Source organism: Falco biarmicus, chromosome 1 (genome assembly GCF_023638135.1).
Source record: "Falco biarmicus isolate bFalBia1 chromosome 1, bFalBia1.pri, whole genome shotgun sequence".
NCBI lineage: Eukaryota > Metazoa > Chordata > Aves > Falconiformes > Falconidae > Falco > Falco biarmicus.
This window is the reverse complement of record NC_079288.1, coordinates 14009572-14028763: the sequence shown is the minus strand read 5'-3', so window position 1 is coordinate 14028763 and position 19192 is coordinate 14009572. Positions and strand designations below refer to the sequence as shown.

The 19192-nt window shown below is 43.4% G+C and overlaps 1 protein-coding gene across 1 annotated transcript in view; it reads left to right on the top strand.

Moving 5' to 3' along the window:
* The first annotated feature begins 1498 nt into the window (after window positions 1-1498).
* Window positions 1499-19192, top strand: part of PITPNM3 (PITPNM family member 3) — a 118111-nt gene continuing 100417 nt past the window's right edge. Inside the window, exon 1 of the mRNA XM_056338110.1 lies at window positions 1499-1858. Within this exon, the coding sequence (XP_056194085.1) occupies window positions 1837-1858 (22 nt within the window). The 5' untranslated portion in view covers window positions 1499-1836. The remainder of the gene's footprint in view (window positions 1859-19192) is intronic.

The window sequence follows — 19192 nt, the reverse complement described above, 5'->3', positions numbered from 1 at the left end:
CTTGGTGAATAGCAGGGAGAAGACAACTGCTGTTTGTCCATCACTTCCTTGCATGCTGTTGTCATGATAGCCTTTATGATAAACTGCAAATGGGTTTATTGTGCATTTGATAGCTGTGGGTAGTCATGCATTTCCAACTACCTGTTTAAAAGTATGTTTCAGTCTGCTCTGCCTTTTGTTCTGTTTCCTACTCCAATTGAGTTAACATCCAATGAAAATAGGTGGGTTTATTGCATAGATACTGACCTGCTCCTTCCCAGAAGTGATGGTGGCAGGTCACATCTCTCCAAGACAGAAGCTGTTTGGAAAGTATTACAGCTTTCATAGTAGGAAGCAGCAGAGTATGGAACTCACTGCTCTTGCCGGAATGTATCTCTGCCTTTCAGATATTTTCCCGTGCCACCAAGCCTGTGACGATATCCACAGCCTTTCTCTAGGATTACTTTGTTTGGTGGCTTGGTGACACTGTGGCATCTTTGGGAAAACAGTCATGTGGTCGAAGTTTTTATATGGAACTTGCAAGTGAAACAGCAGAAGCAGTGTGGCTTAAGGCCAAACCTTCCATCATCTAGCACTGTCACCTGTAGCCGGGGGATGGTGAACTGGAGTTGGTTCACTTGCAGCTGGCTCTGGGGGTGAGAATTGCTGGGAATTGTGGCTACTCCACTTAAGCCTCAAACAAAACCACTTAATTCACTCTCTTCTCAGGGGTGTTTGTTGTGGCTCCTTGAACGAACTGCTTAGCAACACCCAGAGCAAATCGCGTATTTATTTTTATACGTACCAAGTTGGTGTTGGCACAGAGCCTGTAAGTTGCTTTAGGACTTGGTTGCATTGTGTTTGCCGGGCTCTTTAATTGTATGCCGCTTTGGGCAAACCTTTTGTTTACTGCGCTTGGTGGTGCTCTGACATGCTGTAAATAAAATACATGCCCTCATAGGCTCTCTGCCTCCTCGCATTGTGCCCGCAAGGTGGGCTGCCACTTAAAGCCTTTCTTGAGGTGAGTTTCTCCCAATTCTTGGGAGATCCAGGCCAGCTGACTACATTTTTCCTTGATCGTGTTAGAGAAATGCTGCTAGCGAGGCTCTTGAGGTGGGAGAAACCAAGTCTTCCCCTCAAAGTTCCCTGCTTCAGTGCTTTCAGCAGACTGTGAGCTGCTTGCCTACGGCTGACTTAAAAGGCAGTGCATTGCAGCAGTTCAACCACTGCATTGACACGGGATGTAGCAAGGGCCAAAGGATTTTTGCTGTTGAAATCCAGAGCAGCCACTTGCAGGAGCGGCTGGCGCGGGTGGCGCTGCAGCAGTGACAGAACCGGGTGCCCCCTGGCGCCCCGGGGCAGGGCAGGAGGGGGCAGCAGCCCCCTTCCCTGGTCCCCCCTGAGCACCCCGCGCCCGCGGCTCTGAGGAGCACCGCCCCGGCGGGGGCAGCGCGGGCGGGCGCGGGCGGTCTCGGCCTGGCGCGGGTCGCTGCCGGCAGCGGTGAAAGAAGGGGGGGGGGCCGCTCGAGCGCCGGCAGCCGCTCTCTCCAGGTCGTTTATGAGCAGCCACGGCCCCGCGTTGGCCCGGGCCGGCCCCCGCTGCCTGCGGAGCCGCTCGCTGCGCTTGTAACGACGGCGGCTGCGCCGCGGCGGGCGGGCTGCGCGGCGGCACCGAGCGGCGCGGCGTCGTCGTCTCCCGGCCGCGTCTTTCCGCGCCGCAGGCGAGTGGGCGGTGCGGGGCCTCTGCCGGGAGCAGATGGGGTGGCGGAGTGCGGGGTGCCGTCGCGCCGGGAGGACCCCGCGGACGAGCACCTGACACGGCTGGCGACGGCTCGGCTGCGAGCGGGCAGCCCTGACATGGCGAAAGCTCCGCGCCCAGGTGAGAGCCGAGCCTGCGCCGCGGGGCGGCCGTGAGGGGAGCGCCGGCTGGGTGCCCGCCGTCGTCCCACCGGGCAGCGAGGGCAAACTTCTGCGAGTGAGGCATAGGTGCGTTTGCCCTCCTCATCTTTTCTGAACGGGGTCTGCTCTGCCTCCGGTGGTGGCCGGAGTGCCGTGCGGGGCCGCAGGGGCATCGCGGGCGTCCGCCTCCCTGCTCTGCTCCTCGGTGCTGGGCCGGGAAGGGTCTCTGTGGCTGCCGCCTTGCGGAGCCGGTGCTCGCTGCCGCCTGCTCGGAAGAAGCAGGCTGGGACGCAGCGGCCCAGGGCTCCAGTGAAATCATAAGGATGTGCGGGCGGGGAAGGACTTGCTGAAAGGAAAAGGCAGATACGTGGTCTCTCCTGAGGGCTCATGCGTTTTCACTCATGCTTCCTCTGAGGTCGGAGCAATTTGGAGGGGTGGGCTGGGACTGGGGCCGGAGGGCTTGGGGAGCTCGGCAGCAAAGCCCTGGTGCCCCGGTGCCAGGTGGCAGCAGCAGCCCTGCACCAGGTGGCACGTACTTGGTGCATAAATGGCCAGTGCCAGCTGGCAGAACACGAGAAATCTCTTGCTGTTGCAGAAGTGGTTTTCTTCTAGGTTGCATGCAGAGCCTATTGCTTTTGAAGGTGAAAGGCCTAACTCTGCTGTGGCTGGATGGCTGCTGGTCTGTACATGAAACTTGCCTGGTGTCTGGTGCCAGTTCTTGGCACAGCTTTATAACAGCATGGTAATGTTAAAGCTAAACGTAAAGATTTTGCCCAGCAGTGTTTATTTTTTTCATTATTCCCCCAAAATAGGCAGCCCAGAGGCGTAGCACTCAGGAACGCCAGAGCATCAATAATTTCAGTAGATGCAAATATAGCACTGAACTAAATGGTTGTTTTCCATCTTTGGAAGATGAAGACATAATCAAATGGGCAAAAAGTCTTACTGATTTTTCATTGGTGTTGGTGTGCAGTTCTTTTAACTTTGATAGGAAAATAGGGGAGCGTCTCTTTCACTTTCAGTAATATGTGAGTAATGTAGCCTGCATGTATAGCTTGCTGGTTCAAACACAGCTTTGCACAGGAATTTTGAAGGATGGTGCTTCTCTTGGATGTGATTCCACTCACTTTGGTAGACAAAATATGGCTTGATGTGAGCTTTGTGATGCTGTCACTACTCTTTATTGTAAAGAAAAGCAAGAATTGACTGTTCACAAAGGAGCTCTGGCAGAACACAGCTGGGTTAGGAGCCGGGGAAATGTGCTGCTTTTGTAAATTGAGCCTACTGAGTTTATCCGTGTGAGCTGGAATAGGCACAAATATGGAAATGTTGTGGCTCTTTTGCTTGTGTGTACCCTGCCTTGCAGCCCCTGTCAGCACTGTAGCCTTATCACAAATACAAAGGGAAATACAATGGCACGTGCTTTCAAAGGGCCTTTAGAGGTGGTCGACTCCACTCCTTTGAGCCAGATCTCACCTAGTGGAGTCCAGATCTTAAGCACTTGGAACAGTCCCTGCACAGAAATGCTTGGATGTTTGCAGGATTGTAGGTTGCAAACCCACATAGCAGCAACTGCAAATCACTGCCCGACACGTCCCTGTGGCGGTGGTGTGGGATCTGTTCTTCATCTCCTACTTCATTTTTTAACAGACAGCAGTGACTTAAAAATGCCAGATCCTCCTCAGAAAGCCAAGATTTCTGCGCTGTGAAAGTAGACTCTTTCAGATGTGATGCAGGCAGTCCACCTACAGTCGTTGCGGGAAAAGGTTAGAGAATATTCATATCTTCTCTGGTTTTGGGGAGTGAGTTTGGAGGAGGTGATGATACTGCTAAGAGGGAGGGTTAAGTTAGTTTCTGTGTGGGAAAGCTGGCATCTGATTACAATGGCATCTGAGGCATCAAGAAACAGCTCTTCAGAGATACACCACATTTACAGGAAAGCTTGATCTAGGATTTGGAGCCTGAACAGCCTTGTTGAATCTCCTCTCTCTCTTCCTCCAACTCACCAGTAATCCCATAAAGTGCAAGACTGGAAATGTCACTGGACCTTAAAACAGGGGCTTAAATGTCTGCATGGCTTAGTTTCTTGATTTGTTTCCTGTACTTTAAGTAAATATATGCCTCTCCTTAACATCTGCTGCAGAACTGCCAGCTGAAGGATGTGTGAAGTAGGTAACCAGGGTCATGTCACTGCTGAATTGCTATGAGATGAAAGACTGAGTAAGGAATGGGAGAGAGGAGTTGGTAATATTGGGTACTTCTGACCAGAGTGGTGTCTGGACTGTTCCTTGGGTTAGCTTTTTTTACTTGGCTTCTTGACAAGGGAACCTGCATTTTGTGTGGACTTTCTTCCGCATTTAACTAATGTCTTTGCTCTCCTTTTGATATTTCTTCAGTGGCTGATGCAGCCACAATGAGAATAAAGAGAACTCTTGACCCTTTCCCCTTTTCTTCCCTATCCCCCTTGGCCTTGTGCGCTCTCTCTCTCTCTGTGACTTCCCTCTTGCCTCCCTCTTTATTTTTTCTCTCTCTGCCCCTTTGGTTTCACACTTGTGTAGGCCTTCCACTCCGTTGCAGCGGGTTTTGTTTTGATTTCAGCTGATTTCTGTTCCAGTCACTTCTACAAATTCATTGTGTGACTTTGGATGGGTTCTGTGTGGCCCTGCTGGCAATGATGGCATATATGGTTGTTTTTTTCTGGTGGCCTGTGCACAGGTGAGGGCGTACTTTGAATGTACTTCAGGTTTTGCTCTGGAATAACCGAGTGGAGGATCAGCATCTGTCTCTGTCTTGCCTGAGCTCCTGAGTCTGAAGGAGTGCCTCCAGTAGTTAAATTAACATCTTTTTAAAGTACATCTTCAGTTTTACATGTGCCAAAGAAGAACTAAAACATAACTGGAAAATAATGGTGGGTAATTTTGGCCTCCACTAAGTCTTAACTGTGGAGTCACTAGGTAACACTGTGTGGGTAGCTCAGTTCAATCACTTAATGGGTAGGCAGGAAGCATCTGAAACCAGCAGAACAGAACGAAGTAGTATTATGCAGCAGCAGTCAATGGCAACAGCAAAGGTCATTCCTTCTACGCAGCATCTCTTTCCAAATGGAAAAATGACTTGTGCTGTTTAATTTTATTAGGAAAATCACCCCTGAATTCAAAATGGTCACAGTTCTAAAACAAGTTTTGACAAGTGGAATTGTTCTAATCTGTGCAACAGAGTATTTTTTTTATTATTTTTTTAATTGAGATTAATTCAATCTTCGAGACTTTGCTGTGTAAAAGACTTGGGTTTTCAGTAGCTGTGAGGACACTGGGTGCTATTTTGTCTCTGCAAACTAGGTTGGTGTGGTAGTAGTATTCAGGAGTGCTTTTTATGTGGTTGCTTGTCTGTGGCATGTGCTCGTGTCTAGGCTTGATTTGGCGAACGTTTATTAACCAAGTAGAAGATGTAGTGAACTGCTGGGCCTGCTGCAAAGCTTGAGATCTCTAATACTATGACAGTGACATGAACCTTACTGAATTAGTTTTGCAGGAAAGCCCACTGCTGTAATCACATCCAATGAAAACCACTGTTCTTATCCCAGGCTGCTTGACTGCATCTTCCTGGAGGGTCGGGCACAAGCATAGTCTGGATGGTCTGTTGGACTAGCCTGTTGCATGAGTGATACTGCCAGTGCACAAGGGGCTGGTGTTGACAGGTGTTCAGATCAACCTGCATTCTTTCCGTCTGTCCTGTTTGCCTGAGTGTGTAACCATTGATTTGTGCATTGTTAAGGAGAAGAGGGCCTTTATGAGATGCTGGAGTGGTTCTTAAACTGATGCTTCTGTGCCTACCGTTCTGCTACTCTGCCCTCTCACAAATATGTTTCAGGTATAAAAATAATTGCTGTTTCATTCCCAGAGCATTTGCGCTGATCCTGCTGGTGAAGTTCCGCTGTAAACAGTGATGACTTGAGTTGTGGTTTTCTTTTTCAGCTGCAGTCAGTGTTTGTAAAAGCTAATTCAAGCTGAGGAGAAGGCAGAACCAGTGAAGAAAGGTAGCATGGCTGTGGTTTCACAGCAGGGCTGGGTTTTCTTGTTGGTGCATTTGTAAAATTATTTTTCAACTCATTAGATCCAATGGTGTCTTGGCAAAAGTGCTGTCCACCAGAGGACATAATTTCCGCAGGCAAAAAGTTCCTTCTATTTTACAGAAGGTGTTACTGTGCTCTGCACACATCTCATCTCCGCATGGATTGCACCTGAAGATCGGGGGCCTACTGTGTGTGGTGTTGGTTTATTCTAAGTAGAGGTAACGCCAGTTACTGCAGTGGAACAGTTAGATGCCTTTTCTTTCTCCTGACTTGATGGGCATTTTAAATAGGAGCTTTGCATAATAAGTAATACTGAAATAGCGTTTTTGGTACTGGTAGCAGAGCATGCGGAATTACTGAGTGACAGTGGTGACCCCTTCTTCTGTCTTGCGATGCTTGAGATTTACAGGATGAGTGGGTTTTGGATGCCAGACCTTTTTAAAATTGTATAGGGAAGTGGTTAAATTTAAGTCAGAAATCAGCATCAGCTATTCAATTTTCAGAGGAAGACCTTTGTTTTTTCAAGTGCTTTTCAGAGCCTCTTAGGCCTTCCTTCACTTGTCTGCTTTTCTGCTTCCGTTTCCTTAGTTCTGAGAATGTTGGCTACAGACCAGCAAGGTCACTTCAATTTGTCTTGTGTTTTCTGTCTTCCCCCCATTAGAAACACCCCTCAGGTCACATGGAATGAAGTGTACCCATGCATTGCTTAATTGTTATATCGCTGCCAGTTTGTCACATTTCTTAAAAAAAAAAAAAAAAAAAAAAAAAGGCACCTTTGGAAAGAATTTGGGTTTATGCCTCCTGACCAGGAGAAACTAGACCCGGTCTGTCTCTTATATACACTTTACTGGTGTTTGTGGGTGAAAGCGGAATTGGCCTTTCCCGTGGCTGTTCTGCATCTTTGGTCTGTATGTGGATCATATCAGAGACTGCATGATCATACTAGTTTTTTTCTTCTTTGAATGGATAGCATTAGAAGCTGCTGATAGAGTGGGAACCATTTCTTCTGCAGTTTGCTGGAACTATGTACAGTCACTAAACAACAAGGATGAAATTTGCCTCACATCTAAATTTGGATGACATCTGCAGAGGTACAGTCTGACTTGCCCTCACACAGAAGTAATAGTGTCACATAATAGGGCATGAAACTATTTGTGTAGCTGTTCTTATTCAAGAACCTGTATGTTCTTGGGAAAAGGATTTTCTTTTTTTTCCTTTTAATTTGCAAATGGGGGTCTGAGTGGCTGAATGTTCTTCAGGGATGAGTTTAGGCACTTATTTAAGTAGGGGGGGTCAGTTAGCTATTTTACTGTATATCACAAGAGGATGCAACTGATGGTATCTGCTTCTCTCACCCTTATGGAAACTACTGCTGTACAGAATATAGTTTCATTTTTCGTTCTTATTTATATGTCTTAGTGCTAATGAAATTAATATCTTACATGGGTAAATTGGCTAATGAGCATATTATACATCTAAAAATCTTTCTTCAACTGAATCTTTTTCAACAACATTCAGAAGTAACTTTGCTTTTAATTAGCAATTTATATAGTGAGAGCTACTGTGACATTGATGTGTATTGTGAAATATGGTGAATCACAAACCCAGGTCTAGTATATCCATGATGTGGAAAATGGTTTTCTGTAGGTCTTGCGAGATTTGTGTTCATGCAGGTAAGTGATAGCATCAGCCACAGGAAAATTGAAATGCGGAATGATTTAATGCAGGGAAAATCAAGAGAGTGCTTTTCAATGTTGCATTTTACTCATGCATCACATCACCTCATCTCATGTCACCAGGTCACAGATGCAGCAAAGTACTAATGGAATTCTAGCTGTTCTTTGTTGAACAAAAAAAGCAAGACTTTTTTACAGAAGAAAGTCACTGATTGTATGATTGATCTTAATTACAATTGATTACAGTTAGTACTAGCCTAACTAGAGAATTCATCTTCTGTGCATGGTGCTGCAAGATGGCTCTGCTTTTGCCTTCCCCCTTGATGTTGCTGTGGCTGTGTGCTCAGGGTAAGCCCTGAGTCACCTGCTCTGTTACAAGTGAGTGTTGCAACCTGCAGTACTACACAAAAGAGAACAGTTTAGGTAGGAAAACTTGCTTCTGCTTCTGGAAGAAAAGCACCCATGCATTTCTGTTAACTCTCCTGCCACTTGGAGTTGTTCCCCTTGTATCCCACTGTCAGTCTGTCGTGCTGCCTCAGCAGCCCATGGAAACTACTACATTTGCTTCTAGTTCAACTATTGTGACTGGCAAATTAGTGATGTAGTGGGTTTCTGTTAAAGGCATTGCATTTCTGCTTGGTTTCCCTTTCTGTCCTCAGAGATTGTGATGCTGAATAACTGAAATGAAATGTAAGTTACTGCCCTGCTTGCAAAAAAATGCTGAAATCCGGCTAAGAACCGGTCAACAAATACAATAAAGTTTGCTGACACAGAAGCATCAAGTGTCATTACCAAAGAGTTAGCCTGTATTTTGAAGTAGGGCTGGTCCTTTCATTCTCTGAAACAAAATAGTAAATGAAAATACACAGCAGTTTACACTGTAAATCAAATCAGTGAGGCCAGGCAATGCCAGTGTCTAATGCAATCAAGAAATGTTAATAGAGTCCTATTAAGGTGGCTAATGCTAATCTGTTGGCACAGGAGGAAGCAGACTCGGTAAGACATTATAATGTATTAGGGCAATGCAGTGCAGTCCAACCAGCAGATAGATGTAGATGTGAAGAACTGCTGCAGTGGGTTTATGCAGACTTGTGCTGCTAACTGTGGCTTTGTTTAAGCTTCTTCTAAATCTAGAAGTATTTCTAGTGCAATGTAATAAAACTGATGCTCCTAAGGGCTTTTCTTACAGCCAGAATTTATGCCTGGAGATTTGTGACACTTCTTCCTGCCCTCCCTTTGCATTGTGCATCAAACTCCAATGCCACTGGAAGCATGAGCTTTCTTTGTGGGGCCAGTGCTTTTCTGATTTCCAGCCAGGCCAGATTAAGTAACACTGGATGGTATTGGTTAGGGAAGTACTCATGGTTTTTTGAGTTTTCAACTGGAAGTGGTAGTGCAACCACTGGCATTCTTTTCCCTGGTCAGAGATGCATTTGCATTTACTTCCATTCTCCATGGGCAACATGCTGTGGTTGAGGCGAACGCCTTAAAGCTGTCATGCCAGCATTGGCTCCATGGCTGAGAGAAAAGGCAATTTCTGCTTCTGGACAGAGGCCTACTTAGATGTATGAAATGTTCCTGGAAGCCACTGCATCCAACACCAGGGAAGAGCAAATCTGGGAAGTGAACAGCTTTCCATGTTTTACTACTGCTTGTAAGCATAAATTACTAGTGAAATTTAAAAGTTAACAGATTTGAAGAGAAGCTTTGAATATTGTAACGGCCCAGAATGGGAACAATCAATAGGTGCAGCAAATGTCCTGAAACTCCTTATAGCTGTTTACCTGTGGGTCGTGTGCCTTGCAGCACTGTGGTGCTGGCACTGAGATTCAATACTGCTACCTTTGTTTCTTCCCATGTTTTAGTGATTTTAGAATTCTACAACTTTTTAACTTTTTTTTTTTTTTTTCAAATCTGTACTGTGTCTTTAATGAAAATCTCGGTAGGCAGGTGTCAAGACTTCGATGCCTTTGCCATGCAGACGCTAGTTCCCTTAAAACTTGGGAGCTTGATAGTGTGTGACCAACAGGATGTGGATTGGCAGCATTGCATCTACTGCATCTTTAATAATGGTCGGTGCAAACTGTTGCTGTGCTCTTCCCAGCAGAGCATTTTCTTCTTTTTCCTAAAGTATCTTCAGTCGCTTTCCTTGAGTTGCAGATGCTGATTTTTTGCATATGGCTTGACAGTAGGTACAGTCAGATACTTACCACAGTAGTTGCATCTGTCAAGCATTGTTTTCCAGCAGTCCCTCAGGTAAGTTCTTTTAGTCTTGTAACAATCCAGAGTTCTTTCCAAAAAAACATCAGGTTCTCTTACAAGGGTTTCTACAGTTTCAGAGCAGCTTCTCCATTCAGCTTCCAGCTTCTGCATCCGAGATGGGGAACTGTGACATCATCATCTTTTGTTTTTTCAGCTCTGCATAGTCCTCCTTTCTAGCCTGGTGCTTGACCATTCTCTGATAGTTGCTGGCCTAAAAGAAAGCATGAAAGGGTGCAGGAAGGGATGGCACAGTAGAACAGGGCATGGAAGAGTCCTCCTTTGTGAGGAAATTGGAAGAAGATGGCTTGCTTTGTCTAGCAAAATCAAAGCCTGATTTCATTGCTGTGGATTAGGTTGGTGAGTGGCCAGGGTGCTAAAGAAAAGGTACTGAAACTGATGTTGACTGTAAACCAAGTGTTTGTAGAGCAGCCAGGAATGCATCAAGACAGAAAATAAGGAAAACGTTCTGGATTGGCAGAGTAACAACATGCTGTAAGAGCCTTCCAATCAGAATGATGAGGCAATCCTGTCCCTCGTGTCTTTTTATGAGAGAACTTGTGCAAGTTAAACAAATTTTCTATTGTGGTACCATGTGAGCATGCTTGATAGAAGGTGCATTTCAGCCTTATGTTCCTACAACTGTTGTGTTCAGCACACCTTGGCTGATGGTATAACAGTTCATCTCCAGTACATCAAGCAGGGGAAATTACTTTTTTTTTTTTTTTTTTCCCGTCCCCACCCACTCTGTCAGTGGGCCTAAAGGTAGAAACTGTCCCAGCTGATAGTTGAACAAAGTCTGCCTTTTTTGTTGTTCTTTAATGAAGGAATAAGAATGAAGAGTGCTGAAGAGAATATTCTGCCTAGCACATTGCATTTTGGAGCGTTGTGTCCACCTTGGAGTGGGCTAGAGCTGGCTCTGTTGGATACTGAGGAAGCTTCCAGCCCCTTCTTACAGAAGCCACCCCAGTAGACCCTCAGCTACCAAAACCTTGGCACATAAACCCAATACAAGTTCATAGCTTTCTCTAGTGTAAATGTAGATAAACTCTTTGACATTGGGATCAGAGCTTAGACAGTTGAGCATAAAGGGCAGGAGTCCCTAGCACAGTTGCTACCGTCAGCAGAGTAGAAAAAACTGTAGAGAACAGCTTTTGATTCTGACAAACTCTGCATAACTGTGCTATCTTCTGCATCCCATCATGTTGCTAACCATGAAATCTGGCTGAGCTGTGCGACTCTGCTGATGATCTAAGTAGTGATCTTTGTTAGGACTTCAAGGGTACTTAAGTGCTTAGGCATCTTTATAAGGGCTTTGATTAGGGACTGAGGTACATTTTTTCACTTGTCTTTATACTTGGGGCTTGTACAGATTATGTGAAATCTGCATGTGCTTGTTGCTGCAGTGCATTGCTGTACCTCAGATTCACATTCTTGCTGGCTGGCTGGGTTTATTTTAAGGTTATTACTAAGAAACAAGACTGTTTTGTAGAAAAAAAATTTACATTGCCATGCTTGGAGGCAGTTGTTCGTTGTCTCTCCCTGCCTTGAAAAACTAAAGCCACCTCTCTAAAAGCATAAAAATGAACACATTGGAATATATTCTCCCCTACTGCCAAAGCATAAGGAAAAGAGAAAAACAAAAGAGGAAAAAAAAGAACTTGGGGGTCAGGAGAAGAGAGCAAAATTGAAGTAAATTGGATAGGTTGTGGTAAAAAATGTATGGGAAAGAACAGTTATTTATATGAGCAGGTGCTGCACAGGCATCATACATTGCTTATCATTTGTCGGTATGGATCAATTTTAAGCCAAGGCAGTGAATTTGTGCCATATCAGTGGGCTTTTCTGGGTGGCACTGTAGCTGATTGTGTATGTATTGACTTGACAGAGTCCGCTTTGCTTGCACCTTGAGTTCTCAGCTGTCACTCAAGATTTTCCAATAATTTTGTGTATCAAAGAAAGAAAAGGATAACAAGAACACCTAGCTCTTGTTTTCTTGTTTTCATGCCTTTTTGTATTTATTACATCTTGTGTGCTGGATGACTGCCTCCAAAGTACGTCACAAACATATTAGGCAAATACCTCTTATGGAAATGCTCTTCAGAGGGAATTAAATTCTTTAGGATTCTTTTTCCTTCCCTAAAAGACAGGAACATGAGCTCCCTTTTAAAGAATCAGTAAGTTTTGTAGTTCATTTGCTCCTCTTTCCTCCCCAGAGCCCGTTTGCTGAGCAGTGCCAGCTGAGTGGAGAATCAAGAATTAATTAGTTGCAGCAGAACAGTAGGTTCAGTGTGTGTTTTGAGTTCCAGTTTTTACCTGAGTTTGATTTTGTCTTTCAAAGTTCTAGTCCTGCTTTTGATGTCTGTGTGATGGCAACCTGAACTGAGGGAAGCTGAGGAGAGCCTTCCAGCTCAGATCTTATGGTCTTGTCAAGGTAACTTAGACCTAATTACCGAGATAGGTCAAGTGCTTAAGCTTCTTTAACTTGGATATGAAAATGTCGGCTTAACGCAAACCCTGGCCCAGGAGCCCTGGTAACAGTACTAATGAACCAGAGGGACTATACAGGCAGAAAGCATTGTCATATGTGAAGTGATATCTGCTTGTCTAGAGATACGGGAATAAATTTGTCACTCGAATTACTCTGCATAAGCACACTTTTTTATAGAGCAGAAGCTGGCAGGATGCTTGTGTTACCAAGAGTGAGAACATTAAGCTACTCAAAAAAAAAAAAAAAAAAAAAGGCTTTAGGATTGTTGCAGATACATCTTTATACTCATTTCATGACTCTTGGTGCAGTGAGGCGTTTTCTCTGTGAGAATTAGGCCTTTGATGTTACAGTAAAACTGGAGTTGCTCCATACTTTGTGCTTTTTTGCATGTTTTAAAACATGGAAAGCAGTTTTATTTTCTGGGGAATAGTCTGCTGTAAGCTGCTGTTAGTGTTACAGGAAAAAAAACGCTCCCTGGAACGTCTTCCCTTTTAATTTCCTGGTGCTCATGTTTTTGTTTTCATGCTGTTTCAAGGTAATTCTTTTCCATTTTATGGAGACAGCATTTTTATAAGCATTGTGTTAGAAACTGTACTGGCCAATGACTATGAATGTGTTGAGGTTGATTGTTTGGTTTTCTGTTTGATTTTTCTTTTCATTGCCATTCTAATGAGTAAGAAACAAGAGTTCAAAGTATTTTATCTTCCTTTCGTGCTTTTTCAGGCATGTGGTGATGACTTTGGAAACTTCTCTCAGCATGACTCATTAAAAGGAAGGCATTTTGCCTTTTCTGGCACATGCATGATACTTGACATCCCTTGACAGTAGAAGGGCATGAAAATGAGATTTTGCTTTGAGATAGGAAAAAGACCTTTTCCAAGAGCTGTCTGATGGGACCAGCTTGTACAGTTGGCTCTTCCCAGAAGGTTATGAGGGTTTTAGCTTGCTTCTTGACCTTCTTCACCTGCACAATGGAGAATATCTGTTGGTGAGGTTTTGCTCTGTTTTCTACCTTGTGTATCATTAAGGCAAAGGCCAACTTGACTCAAATCAGTTTGGGGAATGGCATGTCAAGGGAGTTAACATTGCCCAGCCGTGCTTTTGCCTAACTGTTCTGTGATTGCTGCTGGCACAGAAGTTTTCTAAGACCAGCAGGCCTGCTCGAAGAATTGCAGGCTTGTTTTGTGACAGTGGGTGGCAAGCTTGCTATTGCCCAGCTGTCTGTAGTCAGCTTCTCTAGCTCTTCTGCATGTTGCCTTTTCTGCATATAGCTGGTGAGCTTCCTCAGCTAATTCCTTTCCTCCTCTGCCAAGGTTATAGCATCACAGCTACTGAGAGAGTGAATTCCATTAAAAGGAGCAGCCTGCAGGTGACACATTATCTTTGTGAACATTGAGAAAGTAGTTTTGTTACCTCCCACTGAAATGTATGACTTTGATGCCAGGTGGGGTCAGTAGATCACCATATTTCTCTTGTCTCAGTGTTACCAGGGCCTCCCTGTGATGCACCTTCTCAACCCTTCCAAGCTGAACCAAGAATGGGAATGCAGTAATGGGGTGGCTGTGGGTAGCAGTCATTCTGCACAAGACTAAGTAACTTTTTTTTTTTTTTTTTTTAACTCCAACATTGACAGGATTCAACTAACCCTTGGGGCTACTGGACTCAACTCTGTAGGAAACCCTTCAGTCAGAACTTAGTGAATGGGACAGGTAAAGGACAGGGGAAAGCAAAAATATGCCCAATGTCATCCAGTGGATCAGTGGTGATTGTGAGGTTGAAGTCCAATCCTGTAGCCAGGAAAGGATGTTCTTTAATGCACTACTTTAATTTGTTTAATTTGCTTTAATGCACTACTTCCAAGTGTCTTTGTAGTAGGCCTGGTAGTCTTGACACATTGTCCTTAAGAAGAGGCCTTACCAAGTATGAATTCCTTGCAGACTGGTAACCTAGGTATTTCAGGATGCAGATACGAACCTTCAAGTTGGAGGGAGTAAACACCAGAAACTGAGTCTTAACATAAGTGGAACTGGAAAAAAAAAAAGTAAGCATATAACTTCTCCTTGAACAGAAATACACTATTAGATTTATATTTTAATTTTAAAATAACAATTTTACTGCAGCTAAATTCCATATTTTAAAAAAAACCAAACAAACAAGGGCTCTGTTAGTAAATTGCAGTACATTTTTTCTAGTGTACTGATACTAGTGTACTCTGCAGAGGTTGCAAAGGAGATTGGGATCCAATTCTGATAGATCTGGGCACCCACTAGACCATGTTGAGTCTTCAGGGGGAAAGACCAGTAATAATGACAAGTGGAGACATGAGCAAGCCTTTTCCTTGTCTCATTGCTGAGGACCGCAAAGATAACCAGTTTTCAGAAGTGCTGCATCTGCTGTCCAGTCATGGACATTATGAATTTCTGTGTTGTCACCCTGCAGCATAGCATCTGTTCAGATCAGGTGGGGGTACACCATCACATTTCCATCAAAACAGCTGAAGCACATGACACAGTGCTTATGCTAGCTTTATGTTTCTGTTCTGATTGCAGGCAGGGAATGCTTGATTTGTCGTGAAGCTGTCTGGTACCAAAGTTAACCGTCCAGAATGTTTTTGACAGATGGGAACTTGTATTATGGAGTTACACTAGACCAAAGTCATGTGGCTGTAGCACCTGTGTTTCAATTTGGGGAAACCAGATCACAGACTTGAGCCACAGTCTGTCTGTCTGATCAGCTATGTATCAGCAGTAGCTACTGTTGAAGAAATCCTGCTGCAGGTGACTTGCCTTGCTGAGTTCACAGCAGAGGTCATGACCAAACATGAGTATTTCACTCTCCTTCATCTGTGAACCACCTATAGACTTGTTCTTTTTCTCTTGCATTTGTCTTTCAAGTTGGTGGCTTTGTGCTGACTGCTGCAGTGATTGGTTGTGTAACACGGTCGTTTAAGTACCCTGTGCACCCATTCCTTCCTCCTTGTGCTTCATCTCCCTGCTTGCCAGAGGTGCTGTGGGTTTGCACAAGGCTGTGATCTGCCCGGGGAAAAAAAGAATTCGTGTTTCTAAGCTGGTCAGCCAGAGGAACATAACAGTGACTCCACAGAACCACTGATGGGACTTTTTTGGTCTTGTCCTTAGAGGTACTGAGAACTGTGGCTGTGAGCAGGAGCTGCCAGCTAAGTTTCCCATGCAGTGGGCAGAATACATGACTCCAATTGTTCTCTGCTGTATTTAAGCATTTAGTATGACATTTGGGGATGTGGCATTGATCATAGTGCCTCTTTGTGCCTGTAACTTTCCAGACATGTATGGCCTTATATGTTCTCCCTTCCCACCTCCACCAATTTTCTCAGTATTAGTCTGGTTTAAGAAACAGCTACTCTACAGACAAAAGCAGAACAAAAAGCTGCTGCTAGGAAAAAAAGGAGATGGTCAATAATATTAATTGCTTCCTCTATTGTGAGCTAAATGGTAAAATGTGATTGGAAGTAAATAAATAAAACTATAGGTTACGTAGAGGGGCTCTGCAGCTTTCGTGCTTTCCACCTCATTGGAAATAGTTAATGTATGCTCATCTAGTTTCCCCCCACCCTTGCTGAGATGTAATTATGATTTAATTTACTTTTTCTTATTTCCGTGGTATATCTGTCTAGCCTTATGTAGTGCACATAAACCTGCCATGAATATATGGGTTTTTAAAAAGTTTTTGGAGTGCTTCAGGGAAGTGTTTGATATTGGTAATTAAGCTGTTCCACGTGGGTTTTTCCTTGTGCAAATTTTAAGGAGACCTGGATTCTTGCTGGTCTAGGAAAGAAGTAGGAAAACAAAATTGTCCTTTTGCATGTTGAGATGATGAGTAACAGGACATGAAGTGGAATTATATGGATTTACTACATGTACTCTGAGGTTATCTACATACTTCTTTTAATCTGAGTTTGTCCCAGGGATTTTCCTGTGACGTAATGTTGTAACCAGATTTCTGAATCATTGTTTAAACACCTAAGTGAATGGCCAGTTATTTACAGGAGGCTGATACAGGGCTATGGCTTCATTATGGTTGCTGAGCTTGAAGGCAGACACTTAAACCCATTTGATATGATGACTTCATCTGTACAGATAGATCCCTGCTGCAGTAACTGTTGACCTCAGTGAAGTTATGCCAGAAGTCTGATTTGATGATTAGCCTCGTTTATTGCTGCACATATTTGCCTTGGTCTTATGTAGACAATAGATAGATGGAAAAAGGTAGAGAGCACTGGAATGGAGTCCCAGGTATTTCCCAGTATACTTGCAAGGTGTAAGTTGGCACATGTATTTAGTTTACTGTTTAAAGATGAGACTTCAATCAGGAAGTAAAACTAATCCCACCACTATATTAGAATTGAAGTCTGTGATGATCTTTTCACCTCCTTGGAAAGGCACAAGGTTGTTTTGGGCATAGGTCACAGACACCTTATGTTAGGGTCTGTTAACAGCAGCAGTAGAGCTTTTTATTAAGTGTAAGGTCTTCAGAACAGTTTGATCCTGATTTAGTGTTTTCTTTCTGTCTTTCATATAACATGGTTGCATTTCAGTGCTTAACTACCATGCAAAGTAGTTTCTCCTCAGGTATGTGTCTGTAAGAGCTTGATTTGCAAGACAGCAGCTTATGCTTATGCAACTGAAAAACTGAATCAGCCCAATTTTTAATTTTCATAGGTCAAAAGTAAAAGGAAAAGCCCAAACAGCACAGTATTATCTTTTTCAAACTGATGTTGCTGCTCTTTAAAATTTTAAGAGCTTTTAAATACAGTTCAGTGCTTGTTATGCACTGTTAGATAAATTGGTAGTTTTGTTTGGCTGGAGTCCAAACACTGGTTGTTTAATAGAATAACTCTTAGGTACTTTGTATGGAAAATGGACTTGAGGGCAGAAGACTTTTGTCACTGAAAACCAAAACAGAGTGTTAGTTTTAAAACGTTATCAGTAAGATTACTGAAGAAAATGCTGATTCTCTCATAAAGACCCTTAGAAGGAAAGGACAGAAACTGCTTGCATGTTTTTCCAACTTCAGTTTTCAAAGTCTGTTGTAAAGCTGGTGGCTTATATTCTCCTTTATTATAAAGGGTGAAGACAGCAATTGTGATCTTAAAGATCATTGTTCTGTTTGGGTATGCTGTCCCCTATGTCCAATGTATTCCTGTTGTACCTTCCTCACTTTTGTGTTTTAACTGCTTTATCCAGCCTCATAAGATACTTAGTACTTGATTCATTAGAAGAGTAATCTGTTACAGTTGAAAGGTTTCTTTTTTTTTAATAGATAATGAGGCGTTACATAGCCTAGGCAGCTTGAAAAGTTAGAATTAGTCTGGTAGAGCTAAACTAGAAATTCCTAGTTCAGGAATTTACTGGTTAAGCATTCACTAGTTAAGCATTTATGTACAAAATAAGTCATAATAGTCTGCTATGCGCACATGCTGAGATTTGCCTGAAACAATGATTGTCACTTTTGAGTTTGTTTCCAAGTTTTCCTTCATTTCTGGTTTTGTCTCTGTCTTCTAATGCAGTGCAGCCTGGTCTGAAAGTGCAATAGAAAGGGCACGTGGTTGTAGTGCAGTACTCCTGATCCAGGTAGCTGTTCTCTGTATTTCAGAGAACCCGGTTTAAACCTGACTGGTAAAGAGAAAACAAACCCCGAAACTATCATACAGAAGAACCTGTCTCATGATCTTTGCATGACTTAGGAAATCACTTTGTATCCTAAGAGTCTCGGCACAGTGAAGATAAAGCGTTTCTGATGTGATTAAACGCACAGCAGATCAATCTGTAATCTTCAGTGAAAACACAAAAGTGAAGAACTGGATGAGAATTTGATTATAACATCTGTAATGCTTAGAAACCTATTAATTTCCATTGTCTTTAGGAGGAGGGAAGAAAGTGCTCTTACAGGATATAATGACTTTTAAAATGGATTATGCAAGTTACAAGTAATACCCAGGTCTGACAATTGCACTTTTCCACTGTGGTTCTATTGTATAGGTATTAGTGCTTCTTCTGGAAATACTAGCCTTGGTTTTGCATGAAGTGAGAAAGGAGGCTAAAGCCTGAGGCACACAGTTAAGCACAGTCTCTCTAGGACATTTACAAGGCTTCTTACCTGCATGCTTGCAAACACCTGTGTGCACAATTGTCTACCTTGGCTTTATTGTTCCTTATTTTGGTCTGGAGAAAGCTCAGGGTGCGAATCTTCTTTTTCTCCTTTTTTTAAAATTAATACAAATTTGTCTGTATTTTTAAGGGAACTGGGAGTTGAGAAAAAGTAGTGGCTGTTACGAAGTCTTTAAGCAGTTGCTCCACTGTGTCAATGAATCATAGCGAATGAATGATGATCATAATGAGGAATGAGTCTTCAATGAATCATACTTACTGTATCAGGTGAATGCATAATGGGAGAGTTTTTCAAGTGGATGCTTGGCATAAAAAAAAAACAACCATACCAAGTGTGATCCTAGTGCCTGATGGTGTGCTGTGTGGGGTTTGTTTTGTTCTGTTTTCATAAGCCTAGCCAATCAGCGTGGCTTTAAATATGATAACAAGTAATGGAAGTAGGATTGCTGTTTTGTTGCTCTTCTGTGTGCATTGTTTTTTACATAGTCTGTGGAATTTCTGTTCTTTGATTTGTTATAGTAGCCCTGAACTTCAGTTGCAGACTGATATATGAAGTGGTAGGAAACACAGAACATGTTAAAGAGTCTCTGCTGTGGAGGAGGTGATGTGTATTGCTGTACATGCTGCAAGATAAGAATATTGTGACTCATTATCTTCCTAGTAATGATCA